Source organism: Capricornis sumatraensis, chromosome 22 (genome assembly GCF_032405125.1).
Source record: "Capricornis sumatraensis isolate serow.1 chromosome 22, serow.2, whole genome shotgun sequence".
Classification (NCBI taxonomy): Eukaryota; Metazoa; Chordata; class Mammalia; order Artiodactyla; family Bovidae; genus Capricornis; species Capricornis sumatraensis.
In genome coordinates this window covers 34823829-34841395 of record NC_091090.1, presented here as the reverse complement: position 1 = coordinate 34841395, position 17567 = coordinate 34823829, and the positions used below count along the sequence as shown (strand labels likewise).

General features: G+C 40.7%; 2 protein-coding genes and 1 non-coding gene across 3 annotated transcripts; 2 read left to right on the top strand and 1 right to left on the bottom strand.

Moving 5' to 3' along the window:
* Window positions 1-5756: 5756 nt before the first annotated feature.
* TRNAS-GCU (transfer RNA serine (anticodon GCU)) lies at window positions 5757-5838 on the top strand. The gene has a single exon. It is a non-coding gene; the product is annotated as a tRNA-Ser (tRNA).
* Window positions 5839-16170: 10332 nt separating this feature from the next.
* LOC138069262 (histone H2B type 1-J) lies at window positions 16171-16551 on the bottom strand. Its single transcript, XM_068960493.1, has one exon. It carries the CDS (start codon window positions 16549-16551, stop codon window positions 16171-16173), a length of 381 nt encoding a protein of 126 aa, XP_068816594.1.
* Window positions 16552-16870: 319 nt separating this feature from the next.
* Window positions 16871-17263, top strand: LOC138069244 (histone H2A type 1). Its single transcript, XM_068960469.1, has one exon. It carries the CDS (start codon window positions 16871-16873, stop codon window positions 17261-17263), a length of 393 nt encoding a protein of 130 aa, XP_068816570.1.
* Window positions 17264-17567: the final 304 nt, after the last annotated feature.

Sequence of the window (17567 nt, the reverse complement as noted above, 5' to 3'; positions counted from 1 at the left end):
GACTCACCTGCCCTGCTCATCTTGGTATTCAGAAATATTATCTCTTTTTTTAACCTATCCTTATTATTTTTTGTCTTTCCTTGATCAATTTTGGGAACCCAATAAGTATGAAGGTACATGTTTGGAGAAGGGTTTCCTCCAACCTCTGTCCTTTAACAATTTTCTCAGAATTCAAGAAGTCAGTTTTACATCATCTGAGCAGATTAAATTATCCTTTTTCAAGGGATTTTACTATCCCAAGAAGGATGAGTTAAAGATATTGCCTGATAGTAAATTATCACTTGTAAAGTGATATTTATAAGTGAAGCCCACAGTCAATAAACTAGACTCATAATCTCATTTTCAGTCATTTTTAGGGCCTAATTTTATCTGCAGACCAGCAATCAAAGATCACTAGAAATCTAAAGTGAATGTCTAATATGAAAGACAGAGATGAATGTGAACTAAAAAAAAGAGGAAAATATTATGCAGAGAGGAGAAAAAAAATCTAAGGCATGTTATTACATCTATTCTTGTTTTAAAAGAGGCTGCTGTTCAACAAGGTAGCTCTTAGGTACAGAAATCTCAAAGTTGAAATTGTGGGAGTAGACATGAAAAGCTTAATAGAATAGTTGAAATAAAATGTAAAGGACATTTTCCAGAATGTGGAGTAATAATATAAGGGCACTCCTTCATATTTATCCAAATGAGCTGAAAATCTACATCCACAAAAAAAACCTGCACATGAATTTTTAAAGCAACTTTATTCATAATTGTCAATACTTGAAAGCAACCAAAATGCCCTTCAATAAATTAATGAATAAACAAACCATGGTACATCCATACAATGGAATATTACTAATAAGAAGAAATAAGGTATCAGGTCACAAAAAGACATGCAGAAAACTTAAAAAATATATTACTAAGTGAAAGAAGCCAATTTGAAAAGGCTGCATACTGTGTGATTCCAACTATATGACTCTCTGGGAGAAGTAAAGATATAGAAACAATAAAAATATCAGTAGTTCTAGAGGATGTATGGATGAAGATGTGGAACACAGGGCAATATAACTATTCTGTGCAATACTGTAATGATGGATACATGTCATTATACATTTGTCAAATCCAAAGAATGTCTAAAGTGAAGGGTAAACCTTAACATGAAGAATGTTAATATGGGGTCTCAAAGAGTCAGACTCGACTGAGGCTGAACTGAACTGAACTGATTGGTTCATCAGTTGTAACAAATGTACCAAATAATATACAATGTAAATCATAGGAGAAGCTGTGGGGGACAGTAGGAGGTATGTGTGGACTCTGTACTTTTGTATTAATTTTTCTGTACACCTAGCACTGCCTTAAAAATATGCAAGACAGCAAAAAAGACACAGATGTGTATAACGGACTTTTGGACTCAGAGGGAGAGGGAGAGGGTGAGATGATTTGGGAGAATGGCATTCTAACATGTATACTATCATGTAAGAATCGAATCGCCAGTCTATGTCCGACGCAGGATACAGCATGCTTGGGGCTGGTGCACGGTGATGACCCAGAGAGATGTTATGGGGAGGGAGGTGGGAGGGGGGTTCATGTTTGGGAACGCATGTACACCCGTGGTGGATTCATGTCAATGTATGGCAAAACCAATACAGTATTGTAAATTAAAATAAAGTAAATATATATATATATATATAAACAGATTGTAACTAGGAGAGAATAATACTTTTGAAAAGTCGTAGAAACATATCGGAGGTTTAAAATCCAAGTATAAAAAATTCTAGGGAGAAAAAGGTAAAGCAAGAGAATACAGAACACATAAGTGAGAAAACTGACAAAAAAGTAAAGTTAATTTCTCAAACTGAAATAGATGATTTTTCCAAATTTAATGAAGTAATAGAGCTCCCAGAACAGTGAATGAAAATAGACACACACAAAGGCATATCTTTCAGACATTTTAGTACAGTGAAGACAAAGAAATCATCTTGAAAGAAAGAAAAAGTAATTACAAATGAAACACAGTAATTAGAATGACTTTGTAATTCACAAAAGCAATACTGAAATCTAGAAGAAAATGGAGAACTCTTTCAAAATCCTGAAAGAAAATATTCCCTAGAATTCCATACACAACCAAACATTTAAGCACGTATACGAGAAATATAAAAGATATTCTCCAACACCAAAATATGAAAAAAATCTTATCTCCAATGAAATCTTTCTCAGGAAGACATCAGGATGAAAACTGTGTAGCTATAAACTGTATAGCTAGTACAGAAAACACCCAATTTCTTTTTTTGTCAAAGCTTTTATATTATTTGTGGTAATTTGAGAAAAAGCTGTAATGTTCAGGAAACAAAAATATCATGAGAGACCAGTGAATGGTATTTTCCAATCATAATATATGAAGAGTGATACTAATTCAATAAATATTATGATATAAGTAAATTCAGAAGAAAAATCAGTAGTAGGGGTGTCTGTATATGGTGATATTTAAGGCAAGAAAAGAGAAATGAATCTTTTTTTATTTAAGAAATAATAGAAAATACTAAACTGAAAAAAATTTTTTAAAGTAGAAATAAAAGCATCTGTATTAATTAAAACACAATTTGGTCTCTGTGACAAAGACCCCAATGAACTGTACATTAAAGGAAGCAGAAAAAAAGAAAAATAGCGTTAAGTCATGTCCGACTCTTGCAATCCCATGAACTGTCAGTCCCCTCTGTCCATAGGATTCTCCAAGCAAGAAATGGGTTGCCATTTCCTTCTCCAGGGGATCCTCCCGACCCAGGAATTGAATCCAGGTCTCCCACATTGCTTTATCCAACTGAGCTACACAGGAAGCCCTCATGATCTCTCATGTAACCGTCTGAAGGTATAATCAATCCCAGAGTGATATTTTACCTCTAGGGTATTGGTTCTAATCTTCTATCTCATGGTTCCCTCCTTCTTATGGGTTACTGTTTCCAATCTCTTTATATTTCATGACACCTTCATTCCTATAATGCTGCCTTTTCCAGCAAGCAGATACAGTCAGAAGAGAGAAATGAATGGTATTTATTTCCTCTTCTGAACATAACTTGAAAGCTTTACATCCGCTTTATCTCTAATGCCCTGGTTTAGAAATTGGCCCCATGACCACGCATCAGGGAAAGTGGTGCACTGTAATTTTTTCATGGATGGCTATGAACGCTACCAAATTTCCATTTCTTGAAAGGAAAGAACAAATACTGATGGTAACCAGCCATCTCTGCCATAGCATGATATTTGGAAACATGCTGGTAAAACAAAAACAACACAAACAAAAAGCCAAATGACTGAAAATCTTTGCCTCCACCAAAGGGGGAAGAGAACCACTTTCTAACACACACAGATTTCTGAAGTACTTGAGATTTTGAAACGTGTGGTTAACTTTAATTTAAACATTTTAACTTAAAAAAAAAAAAGCTTCAAGCTGAGAACCAAGGGTGGATGAAAAAATTTATCCAGGTTAAAATGAAAAAGGGCAAGAGCACTCTATGAGGGAAGATGTCTTGTTGGAAGAAAGGGGAAATAAAACTTTTCTTGATACAAAATCATGAATTGGACTGAGCATGAAAAATAAGGTGGAGGGATATGGGTTAAATTGAGGTGAAGATCCAGGCAGAACAATGCAGCCTACATTAAAATATAAGGACTTTTCAAAAAATGTTTTAAATTTATTTATTTCTACTCAAAGGATAGTTGTTTTACAATACTGTGTTGGTTTCTGCCATAATCTATATGAGTCAGCCATAGGTATGTCCCCTACCTCTTGTCCCTTCCTCCCAGCCCCACCCCCCAATTTTATTTTTTTTCTAAAGGACTTTTCCAAGCAAGAAGAGAGATTGGTTCTCTGGGACAAGTTAAGGATGGTTTTCACTGAAGAAAATGTTAGAGCAACCTAAGGCAGTGTCCTCATGAAATGGAGTAGGACCATATGATGGTTGCCCCACACACCCCCCTCCATGTCTTCTGCCTGCCTTTTGCCTGTGAAAACTTAGTCAAAGAATAATGTTTAATCAGAGAAGTGACAAATGCTGAAACAAAGGAGACTAAATAATAACAATGCAGTCATTAAGCATAGTTAAGGACCTTTCCTCAAAGGCTATAGATAATATTCTGAGCCATGTCCTGTGAGCTGTCATAGATACCAAAACACCAGGTGGAGAAGTTAACTATGTGATGGCCAGACTGTACCCAGGATATGAGCTGCCACAATTCTGAGAGCTGACCGCAAAGAAATGGGAACAAGTGCACCCTGGAACTGAAGAGTAACTGTACCTAAAACAACCAGGATGATGCTGGTCAGACCACTGATGATGAATTCCAAGGTAACTGTTAGAGATGACTGTGCTTTTTCTGCATGTAGCCCCTCCACCAAGGACTCTGTCTATAAAAGCTCTCATCCCCTGCTTGTGGTGGGGGAAGAGCGGGCAGTCGGCCTGTGGACACATGTCCGCCACCTCTACGCTCAGTTACCAGCATCTGAAATAAAACAAACTTTCCTTTCCACCAACCTGGCCTGTTTACTGGCTTTTGAGCAGTAAGCTGCCGGACCCCACCCCTCTTCCCATGCACCTTTAGGTAACACTCACACTATGAGTGCAAAAATGAAGCAGGAATCTCTTCCTACAGGATTTCTTCCATGTTTGCTGTTGTTCATCCTGTGATTGATTTACTTAATCTTCACAAGAAAAATCTTCATGACCAACTTACATTCTCAGATTTATTGATGTTTCCTGACCAGCCTCTCATGTGCTTCAGCACACCAGCCACAGTGATTTCCAACAGTTTTCTTAATATTCCTCACCTTTGAACATGAGACATGCTCATTTTTCTCACCTCTAGAAAATTTCTCACCACAAGGCTCACCTTCAGTATTACCATCTTTTCTCAGGCATTTATGATTCATTATAATTAGAGTTAGTCTGTACTCATGTTCATTCATGTGTATGTTACTCATTCCATGAAACAACCAAACCAATCAAAACTCCCCAAAACAGCTAAAATAGGTTTTTTCACTGTTTCCCAGAAACATTTTTTCAACTCATTTTAAAAAATGAGTCACTTAACATTTTTAGCACTGCACCCCTTGTAAGAGCAAATGAAAATTGGGAAACATTTCTTCTAGAAAACCATTCAAGAAACACACGGGTATTCGGAAGGAAAACAGAGTTAATGGTTCCTCTGATGCGGATGATCCGAGAGGAGAACCCCAAGAATTAAGGATTCTTTTCTACACAATTCACCCTAAAGTACTGCAAAAGGGGCAATAACATTGAATAGAAATTGAGCCCTAATCAGAGTTCATCGTTTAATTTTCCAAATTATTTTATTAACCCCGCGTTAGGAGTCCACATTCGCCAGCTTCCCTGACAACGACTCCAGGGGAACTGGTTTTGGGAACCTCTGCTCCCTGCGGTCTTTTCGGCTGCGCTCTGGGGGTGCTGGACCAGGCTCCCCGGACGCGAGACAGTGACAGCAAGCTCGGACTTGATGCTGAGGTGTCCCCTGCCCGCAGCGGGAGAAAACGAATGAAGGTACACGCAAATGTGTTTCTACCAAGTCTCCTGTGAGCGCTAAGCTTGGGTTTTGTTTTTTTTCCCCCGTCGCAGTTTTTCCAATCCAGTTCTTTGTCCATTCGTGTGAAAACGGGCCGCCTCCACGTCTCCCAGTCATCTCCTAACCGTCTTTCTCTCTGAAATAGTGAGTTCCTGAGTATGAACTCTGAAATAAACCTTGCCAAGTACCTGAAGTGTGAAGACGAGGTGGCCGAGTGGTTAAGGCGATGGACTGCTAATCCATTGTGCTCTGCACGCGTGGGTTCGAATCCCACCTTCGTCGACTTGGCATTTTTAGTAAGGAGAAAGGAGAAAGGAAGATCACCTACCCAGATCCAAAGTTTGAATTTACCTACGAGAAAGCTGCTCTTACTTCCCTACTCACAACTGTTACAGTGATATGTGCGGATTTTCCTAGTTTCGTTCAGGGAAATGGAGGAAGAGATAAGTAAAAGACAAAGCTGGTAGAAACTGGAATCTGGTCTCTCCAGTCCCTCATTTTAAAAGTTATTACTCCAATGAGCAATAAAATAAGTTTATCAACAGATATAGTCAGCAGAACAAGCAGACCAAGGCAGAATTTGAATTAGATTCTCAAGAATAAATCTACTGACCAAAATTGAAGAAATGTATAGCACAGAAGCAGAGACATTACTTTGCTGACTAAGGTCCGTCTAGTCAAGGCTATGGTTTTTCTAGTGGTCATGTATGGATGTGAGAGTTGGATGGTGAAGAAGGCTGAGCGCCGAAGAATTGATGCTTTTGAACTGTGATGTTGAAGACTCTTGAGAGTCCCTTGGACTGCAAGGAGATCCAACCAGTCCATTCTGAAGGAGATCAGCCCTGGGATTTCTTTGGAAGGAATGATGGTGAAGCTGAAACTCCAGTACTTTGGCCACCTCATGCGAAGAGTTGACTCATTGGAAAAGACTCTGATGCTGGGAGGGATTGGGGGCAGGAGGAGAAGGGGACGGCACAGGATGAGATGGCTGGATGGCATCACTGACTCGATGGATGTGAGTCTGAGTGAACTCCAGGAGTTGGTGATGGACAGGGAGGCCTGGTGTGCTGCGATTCATGGGGTCGCAAAGAGTCGGACAAGACTGAGCGACTGAACTGAACTGAACTGATAGCACTGAAGAGATGAGAACATGAGTTAAAAGATAAAGGAATTTGGAGGTAACTTAGTGTCAGATGACAACCACACAAACCACTTTCTAAGAGGCCACATTCAGTATGCAGCTTGAGGGTGGAACCAAGAATCAGTTGCTGAAGAGTGATTGGATTGGATATTTCCAAATTGTGCCCCTGAGAACTTGAAAATGAAGACACCCTGTGTAAAGGCCACATGAAAAGAAGCATCATTTAGAGACTGTCAGAATCCCAGGATTTGGTAGGGGAAATGGTTGGGAAAGTCTGGGTAGAGTGACTTGCAGGACTCCATCTGAGACTTTCAATGAATTGAAGGTCAATAAAGTCATATTTTACCCCATTGGGAGATTAAAATTTGTTCTTTGTGGTAATAGACATGACACACATGTTTTTCACTCTACCACGTTGCAGCTAAAGTACCCCAAACTGAAAGAAAGGGTGTCCTCTTTCCCTGACATACTCACTTAATCTTCTTGGCCTGCTAAGTGATATCCTTGACTATACGTAAGGTGAGACTCTCATAAGCCACAGAATAGATATCAGACAAATTTTCCTGGGTGTACTTCCCAGGCTCTAATTCATTTCCAGTGGTGAGTTAGAGTTCTTGTTCCTTACTTGCAGGCTTTTCATAACTAACTTTAAAAAGATATATTGCAGTTTTGCTTTTTCCTATTATATTTTGACCCAAGAAATGAATTTTTACTTTTATTTTTAAAATAGCTTTATTAAAGTATAACTGGTATATGATGAACTGCATATATTTACAGGGTACATTTTAATGAATTTTGACATATATATACACATACCATGACCCCAATCAAGACAGTGAACTTATCTGTTGTCCCTGAAATCTCACTGTCCCTTTTAGTACTTCTTTTCTCCTCTCCCCTGTGCTGAGTTTTGAATCACATTTCTTTAGCTGTGTCAGAAAGATTGCAAGATGGTGTAACTAGAGGTGCAGAAATCAGAAGTTATTCAAACATGGAAGGGCCCCAGATGCCAGACTATGTACCTTCTATCAGCCTCTAAAGTCAGAGGTGGCCTATATGTGACACAGAATTTCCTCTACAGTACTATTTGCCACGAATGGATGAAGAAATAAGTGAAAAGGAAAAGAATGTGCAGGAATAATCTACAAGATTTGGCAAGTCCTTGGAGTTCGGATATGTATTTAACTGGTGAAGAAATCCTCAAATCTGTAAATATATATTAAGAGAACTGGCAAGCACATGTGAAGAAGGAATGTGGAGAGAACATGAGGTGGATGAAAGAACACGCATTTTAGAGTAAAAATAAAAGTCTGCTTTCCACTAGTGGCTTTGCCAGTTAGCCATGTGACTTGAAGAAGCTATTTCCCCTGAGCCTCAGCTTCACATCTTAAATGAGGATAATGATATGTGTTCATGAAAAGTTAAACTGGACTCAATAAAACAATGTGAGTGATTCACTTTTTATCTTTCCCTGATCTAGTCCTGAATCAGTTCAGTTCAGTTCAGTTCAGTCACTCAGTCATGCCCGACTCTTTGCGAGCACACCAAGCCTCCCTATCCATCACCAACTCCTGGAGTTCACCCAAACTCATGTACATAGAGTCGGTGATGCCATCCAGCCATCTCATCCTCTGTCGTCCCCTTCTCCTCCTGCCCCCAACCCCTCCCAGCATCAGGGTCTTTTCCAATGAATCAACTCTTCACATGAGGTGGCCAAAGTATTAGAGTTTCAGCTTCAGCATCAGTCCTTCCAATGAACAGATAGTGGCAATTATTGCTCAGGTCCTTTTGGTCGTATTTCAAAAAGTATCTCAGGTCATTTGTTTACAAGTGCAGATTTAAAGTAAGAATGAGTTTAGGCTGGAGACAAATTCAAAGTAATTCATTCCTTCATTGGTTGGACTAGATGGAATACTCCATCTAATATGGCCAGGGAGGAGACTATGGGTAGGGAAAAAAGGATGACTGAAATTTCAGAAGGTAAGAAACTTGGAGAAAATGAGAGCTGGTGAAGAAAGCAAAAAAAAAAACAACTAGCCAAAGACAAACACAACTGTCCTCAGTCAAAAGTCCACCAAGTTCTACTGCTAGATGAGCATGGGATGTCATCTACAGCACCACCCTCTAACGTTGGGTTCCTCTAACTGTAGGGGTAAAATGGAAGTCTTGTTGACCCATGTGGAGAATTCCTTAGACACTGGTGGTGTTTCTCTTCTGAGAGAAACATTAATCCAGTAAACAGTACTCTGAGGAAAGTGGATTTGTCATTTCTTGTTAATCGAAACCCTGAAGCAGCAAGGGTGCATGTCTTTCCTGACAGAATGGAGATTCAGAGAAGACAGAATATCTTGAAGTAACTCAATATGACATTTCCCTTTTTTTTGGCATATAAAAATAAAAATAATGTATGTAATAGTAATCATTAATAAGCAAAATTCATGAAGAAGGAGAAACCTGAATTTTTAACAAAACCTAAGGTTTTTTTTTTTTTTTCTGCAGGGGAAGAAAACTGGAAGTTTAACCAGAAGAAGCACTCGGAGAGTGGCAGGAAGTGGAGACAATTTGTTTTGTTTTTCCGCTGAATCATCCACCCAAGAAAGTAAAGTCTTTGAGGTCTCCCATAACAAAAGGGGAGAATATTACTCCATCCATTTATTTAGAGATATACTGTGTGCCACCCACTGTTCTAGGAGCTGGGGGATACAATCATGATCAAAGTAGACTCAAACAGAGAAATTCAGCTCTCAGTTGACTTTCTGGTGAAGAGGATGGTATGGTGAGGATAAGTAAAGTATACAGCATGTCAGATCTTGATACATATTATGAAGAACAGTAAGTAGGAATTGGAAATTTGCTTGGGGTGGCTCAGATAGAAAGATGACACTCAAAGAATGCCTCACCAACAGGACAAATACCTGTGTTAGGACTTCAATGTCCCTTCCTTACAAAGCACAGTGGTCCCATTCCAGGAAGGGAAGGAACATGAATTCAGCCATCCCACAACTCTCCTGACCAGGTTCAGCTCCTGAGCAGTTTGTCAAGAGACCCATGCTTCCTCTCAAATGAGCATCAGGCTTCTTTTCAGGGAAGATGCAGCCAGTGTAATAACAGCTTTGGCCTCTGATTACCCTTCTCAGGTCACTGGTTCAAGTGCACCTGCTGAGAAGTCTTAGCTACTCTACTTACTAATAGGAAAGAATTCCAAGCTAGATAATGAGAAAATCAGGGGCAGAACTTGAGAGGAATATAGCCATTGGCCATTTGAGTTAAAGGGGACATAGAGAATCCACATTTTTATATTTGCGTTTGTATAAAGAAATTCCAGACAGGAACATAAGAAACTAATAACGTGGTTCTTTGTTATTGATGAGAGGACTTGGTCAGATGAGAATTGTGTTTGAAGTAGTATTGTTCCTTGTATTTTTACATACACAGTTATTAAAGTCTAGCAATGGACTGCCTAACAGAAACCACAGAATAAAATATTAACTGTATTATCTTAAAGGGCCACAAGATGGCGACAGCGTTTCTTGATTGTCGAGCCTGTGCGCTGGAAGAAGGGGACCACTGCTGCTATGAACTCCTCTGTGCAAACCGCCTCTCTCCTGGTTTCCTTAGTTTAGTCTCCAGAATTTCTCTTCACCAACATTTGATTCCTCTTATTATCACTCCTTATTGACTGGAAGAGAATTATGTTCGTTAATCGGGCCAGCTTTTTAAAGAAACATTTTTCGGGGAAAGGGGAAGGGAGGCAGGGAAGGGACACATTGAAATATACACAGAAGTTGACAAGAGAACGAGGTACTTCCAAGTGCCCATCAGGCAAAGCTTCAACAATTAACCAACGTTCCTTGTGTTGTTTCTTTATCCACCCACGAGGTACACTGTGGGAGAAGGTTACAGTGTAAAGAAATCATAAACATGTTGTTTCAATCATGAATATTTCAAACATCCCAACAGATACAGAATTAAACAAAATACAAGATTTTCTCTCCAAAGAAAAATTTTAAATGATTTGTAACATCATCCAATAACTAGTACTAGAAAAAAAACTTCAACTGCCTCAAATATTTTATTTTTTTACAATGATTTTTCTGATTTGCATTCCATTAGATGCTGGAGTAAAGAAATAAGATGATCACTCAGGAGGTTAGGGAGACCTCCCTGCACATAAACACGCTCGGGGGTGGGGGTGGGGTCAAAAGGGAGGGAGTGCCATCCCATAACAGCTGATGCCAAACTTTCCACAGGCCTCAGTGGTGGAATCCATCTTGAAGAAAAGATGTATGCTCATGTTGAGGCGTGTCCTAGAACAGGTCAGATGTTGGATTAGAATCAAGGTAATTGGCCAAAGGTAAACAAAGACTTGAAAGAACTGCCCTATATAAATTAACTGCCTCTTTACTACACTCCTCATTAGGGAGGATACCCACACCCTTTCTCTCTGGGTGGGTGTTTCTATCTTGTTTTTGTCTTAAAAAAAAAAAAGACAAACTGTTTCTCAGTGTGCTCTCCCACTTATGCTGTGTCTCTAAATAATAAATTTAATAAAGAGTAAATAATAATAAACTGTTTTTAAAGTTTTTGCCTCTTAGAGAAATAAATTTTTTAAATAGGGCAAGAGCCAGAGGAACTTTGCTTCTAGCCTCTAGCCCCTGGTGGATTTCTGGTTTTCATCCAAGCTACCCAGGTCTGGATTAAAGATTTACTGAGCATGGCTGCACCCATCAGAACAAGACCCAGTTTCCCCCACAGTCAGTCTCTCCCATCAGGAAGCTTCTATAAGCCTCTTATCCTTATCCCTCAGAGGGCAGACAGAATGAAAACCACAATCACAAAAAACTAATCAAACTGATCACATGGACCACAGCTTTGTCTAACTCAGTGAAACTATGAACCATGTCATGTAGGGCCACCCAAGACAGACAGGTCATGGTGGAGAGTTCTGACAAAACGTGGCCCACTGGAGAAGGGAATGGCAAACCACTTCAGTATTCTTCCCTTGAGAACCTCAATAACAGTATGAAAAGGCAAAAAGATATGACACTGAAAGATGAATTCCCCAGGTTGGTAGATGCCCAATATGCTACTGGAGAAGAGTGGAGAACTAACTCCAGAAAGAATGAAGAGATGGAGCCAAAGCAAAAACAGTGCCCAGTTATGGGTGTGACTGGTGATGGAAGTAAAGCCTGATGCTGTAAAGAGCAATATTGCATAGGAACCTGGAAGGTTAGGTCCATGAATCAAGATAAGTTTGAAGTGTTCAAACAAGAGATGGCGAGTGAACATCAACATTTTAGGAATCAATAAAATAGACTGAAATGAGCAAATCTAACTCAGATAACCATTGTATCGACTACTATGGGCAAGTATCCCTTAGAAGAAATGGAGTAGCCCTCATAGTCAACAAGAATCTGTAATGCAGTTCTTGGGTGCAATCTCAAAAATGACAGAATGATCTCTGTTCATTTCCAAGGCAAACCATTCAATATCACAGTAATCCAGCCTATGCCCCAACCACTAATGCTGAAGAAGCTAAAGCTGAACAGTTCTATGAAGACCTACAAGACCTTCTAGAACTAACTCCCCCCAAAAGATATCCTTTTTATCATAGTGGACTGGAATGCAAAAGTAGGAAGTCAAGAGATACCTGGGGTAACAGGCAAATTTGGCCTTGGAGTACAAAATGAAGCAGGGCAAAGTATAACAATTTTGCCAAGAGAATGCCCTGATTTTAGCAAACACCCTCTTCCAACAACACAAGAGATGACTCTACACATGGACATCACCAGATGGTCAATACCAAAATCAGATTGATTATATTACTTGCAGCCAAAGATGGAGATGCTCCATGCAGTCAGCAAAAACAAGATTGGGAGCTGACTGTGGCTCATATCATGAACTCCTTGTTGCAAAATTCCTACTTAAATTGAAGAAAGTAGGGAAAACCACTAGACCATTCAGGTATGACCTAAATCAAATCCCTTACGATTATACAGTGAAAGTGACAAATAGATTCAAGGGATTAGATCTAATAGACAGAGTGCTTGAAGAATTATGGACAAAGGTTTGTGACACTGGACAGGAGGCAGTGATCAAGGTCATCCCCAAGAAAAATAAATGGTTGTCTGGGGAGGCCTTACAAATAGCTGAGAAAAGAAGAGAAGTGAAAGGCAAAGGAAAAAAGGAAAGATATAAGCATCTGAATGCAGAGTTCCAAAGAATAGCAAGGAGAGATAAGAAAGCCTTCTTCAGCGATCAATGCAAAGAAATAGAGGGAAACGACAGAATGGGAAAGACTAGAGATCTCTTAAAGAAAATTAGAGATACCAAGGGAACATTTCATGCAGAGATGGGCATGATAAAGGACAGAAATTATATGGTCCTAACAGAAGCAGAAGATATTAAGATGAGGTGGCAAGAATACACAGAAGAACTGTACAAAAAAGATCTTCATGACCTAGATAACCATGATGGTGTGATCACTGGACTAGAGCCAGACATCCTAGAATGCAAAGTCAAGTGGGCATTAGGAAGCATTACTATGAACAAAGCTAGTGGAGGTGATGGAATTCCAATGGAGCTATTTCAAATCCTGAAAGATGATGCTGTGAAAGTGCTGCACTCAATATGCCAGCAAATTTGGAAATCTCAGCAGTGGCCACATACTGGAAAAGGTCAGTTTTCATTCCAATCCCAAAGAAAGGCAATTTCAAAGAATGTTCAAACTACCGCACAATTGCACTCATCTCATATGCTAGTAAAGGAATGCTCAAAATTCTCCAAGCCAGGCTTCAACTGTAGGTGAACTGAGAACTTCTAGGTGTTCAAGCTGAATTTAGAAAAAGCAAAGGAACCAGAGATCAAATTGCCAACATCTGTTGGATCAGCAAGAGAGTTCCAGAAAAACATCTACTTCTGATTTATTGACTACACCAAAGCCTTTAACTGTGTGGATCATAACAAGCTGCGGAAAATTCTTAAAGAGATAGTAATACCAGACCACCTTACCTGCCCTCTGAGAAATCTGTATGCGGTCAAGAAGCAACAGTTAGATCTGGACATGGAACAACAGACTGGTTCCAAATTGGGAAAGGAGTACATCAAGGCTGTATATTGTCACCCTGCTTATTTAACTAATATGCAGAGTGAATCATGTGAAATGCCAGGCTGAATAAAGCACAAGCTGGAATCAAGGTTGCTGGGACAAATGTCAATAATCTCAAATATGCAGATATGCATATTTGCAAATATACACCACTCTTATGGCAGAAAGCGAAGAGAAACTAAAAAGCTTCTTGATGAAGGTGAAAGAGGAAAGTGAAAAATCTGGCTTAAATCTCAACATTCAAAAAACTAAAATCATGGTATCCGGTCCTATCACTTGACGGCAAGTAGATGGGTAAACAATGGAAACAGGAGAGACTTTATTGGGATAGACTTTAAACAGGAGAGACTTTATTTTTGAGCTCCAAAATCACTGCAGATGGTGACTGCTGCCATGAAATTAAAAGATGCTTGCTTCTTGGAAGAAAAGCTGTGACCAATCTAGACAGCATATTAAAAAGCAGAGACATTACTTTGCCAACAAAGGTCAGTCTAGTCAAGGCTATAGTTTTTCCAGCGGTCATGTATGGACATGAGAGTTGGACCATAAAGAAAGCTGAGTGCCAAAGAATTGATGCTTTTGAATTGTGGTGTTGGAGAGGACTCTCGAGAGTCCCTTGGACTGCAAGGAGATCCAAACGGTCTATCCTAAAGGAAATCAGTCCTGAATATTCATTGGAAGGACTGATACTGAAGCTGTAACTCCAATACTTCAGCCACCTGATGTGAAGAACTGACTCCTTAGAAGAGACCCCGATGCTGGGCGAGATGGAAGGCAGGAGGAGAAGGGGATGACAGGATAAGATGGTTGGATGGCATCACTGATTCGATGGACCTGAGTTTGAGCAAGCCCTGGGAGTTGCTGATGGACAGGGAAGCCTGGCATCCATTTGGTTGCAGAGTCAGACACAACTGAGCAACTGAACTGAACTGAACACAGGTCTGATTCTTGGGCAGGGAACTAAGATGTCTCTTTAAGGCTGCTCACTGCTGTCTCTCAGAGATCAATATATGAGACATTATGGAGGCAGTTTCCAAATGCTGGATAAGCTGTTAGAAAAAGCTCAAAAATGGGAGGAAATTTTGGACAGGCAAAACTCAAAACTGCGGGTTGAAACATGGGTATGGTTTTGGGTCAACAAAGGGGAAGAGTACCTCTGATAGTGTATTTAACAAAACATTAATTGCTTTTAGGCATTATTACTATGCTAACTTTAGATCCATTTTAGATAAATTAGGTAATTTCATTGAAAATTACCACCTAAACCAAAAAACAAAAACCAAACAACAAAATAAACAGCCATGGTGGACTTGTCCAAATGATTTATAAATCATGGCTTTTTACCCCAAAGGGACACATAATTTTGAACAATAATTTAGAGAAGCATTTTGAGTGCCTGGTTCTCTTTTGTGACAACCTGAATAACGCTGGTCCTCTTCACTGGTTCTAGGCAAAGTCAAAATAGGATTTAAAATACCAACCAAAGGAATGTTACAATAGAAACTGATCTTTGTTTTAGAGGAAAGTCTGAGAAAAACGGCCTCAAGTTTCTCTGCGTTCATTGAACCGCAAAAGTCGTGTTTCGTCTCTTGCTGTTTCCTATTTTATGAATATAGGGCAAAAGGAAAGCAGTATCCTAATTAGAAACAAAGCGATAGTATTTCTCAGTCTGAAAATATCCATCAGGTTCCTTACTCTCCAACGAACATTTCGAGAGGAAGTGATACATCTTATTCTCGAAAGGGACTAAGCGCTAAGAAAGACGGAAAAATGAAAAGCAGGATGAACTAGCCGAAAATGTTTATTCAAGGAGCTTGTGAGTGCCTGGGCTGGGCGGCAGTTAGTCGGTTTGTCCCGCGCTTGGAAACCAGTGGTTCCTTCCCCGATGCCGGCAACAAATCAGGACCTGGGAGGAAGGGCTGGCGCTCACCCGCCAAATTTAAACTTCCCGCCTAACCTCTGCACCCAGGCAGGACTCAAAACTCCTTGTCCCAGACCGGTGACTAGGAAGTATTTGTGTCATGAACTAAAGTTCTCTCTTACTTAACCCTAATGGCTATCAGAACGAGTAGCAAAGCTCTTCTTACATGCAGGAAATTCCTGAGTAACAAACAGTAAAGATCAGAGCCAAGGTTACACAAGGAACTTCAGAGCTTTGCCAGGGTCAGGCAACGTTATATTAGTGGATCGCGAGCTTACTGTGACAAAAACTCCTAAGATTGTTCAGGAACTGCTCTACCTCCCAGATCACATACTGTAAAGACTCACAAAGACCCAGGGCAGAAGAAGAAGCATCAGCTCTTTCTCTGAGAACATGGGTGGCTCTTAAAAGAGCCGTTAGAATCGTTTGCAACCGACTCACAGTTTACTTGGCACTAGTGTACTTGGTGACAGCCTTAGTGCCCTCGGACACCGCATGCTTGGCCAGCTCCCCGGGCAGCAGCAGGCGCACGGCCGTCTGGATCTCCCTGGATGTGATGGTCGAGCGCTTGTTGTAATGCGCCAGGCGCGATGCCTCGCCCGCGATGCGCTCGAAAATGTCGTTTACAAAGGAGTTCATGATACCCATGGCCTTGGACGAAATGCCGGTGTCCGGGTGGACTTGCTTCAGCACCTTGTACACGTAGATAGAGTAGCTCTCCTTGCGGCTGCGCTTGCGCTTCTTGCCGTCCTTTTTCTGAGCCTTGGTTACCGCCTTCTTGGAGCCCTTCTTCGGGGCCGGAGCAGATTTAGCCGGTTCAGGCATGACGAATAACAGGTTAAACAAGTTCAAGGGAAGAACACACAGAAGATACGATGACTCCTTTTTATATACAAGCTCTTATGCAAATAAGGTGATACGTTAACGTCTCAGTCTTATTGATGGCTGTTCCAGAAGACGTCAGAAATTAGTTCTGCCCTATTAGAACGCAAGAATACCAATTCGCATTCCCATTGGCTAAAATGAAGCCACAATCCTAACCAATGACATGCCTTCTTTTCGCGCCTAATGAGGGTTATAAAAGAAATGCTACCCTTGTAATTTCACTCTTTCGGTAGCCGTTTGGGGTGAAGTTAGGTTTATAATGTCTGGGCGAGGTAAACAAGGCGGCAAGGCTCGTGCCAAAGCCAAGACACGCTCCTCGCGAGCTGGGCTCCAGTTCCCTGTGGGCCGTGTTCACCGGCTGCTCCGCAAGGGTAACTATGCCGAGCGGGTCGGGGCCGGCGCGCCAGTGTACCTGGCGGCGGTGCTGGAGTACCTGACGGCCGAGATTCTGGAGCTGGCGGGCAACGCGGCCAGGGACAACAAGAAGACCCGTATCATCCCGCGTCACCTGCAGCTGGCCATCCGCAACGACGAGGAGCTGAACAAGCTGCTGGGCAAAGTCACCATCGCTCAGGGCGGCGTCCTGCCCAACATCCAGGCGGTGCTGCTGCCCAAGAAGACCGAGAGCCACCACAAGGCCAAGGGCAAGTAGTTGCCTGGATTATAGTAACTCCGATGAGTCCAAACCAAAGGCTCTTTTCAGGGCCACCCATAGTTTCAGTAAAAGAGCTTGACATTTGTTAATAATGTTGGATGACAGAAAAATACAAAACTTAGTAGGAACACTTTGGGCTTCATATAGTGGCATATATGGATTACAGGTCAAAAACTCTTAGTGTAAAATTTGGTCAGTTTAGCTCATTCTTTTTCAACTTATTTTTTTCACTAAAATTGCTTCTTCCTACGTCGAATTTTTTAGCACTTAGTCTACTAATAACCTCACTCATCCTATTGTA

Excerpts from the sequence above, each read along its gene's own strand:
- LOC138069244 (XM_068960469.1), top strand. The coding sequence starts at position 16,871 with ATGTCTGGGCGAGGTAAACAAGGCGGCAAGGCTCGTGCCAAAGCCAAG.
- LOC138069262 (XM_068960493.1), bottom strand. The coding sequence starts at position 16,551 with ATGCCTGAACCGGCTAAATCTGCTCCGGCCCCGAAGAAGGGCTCCAAG.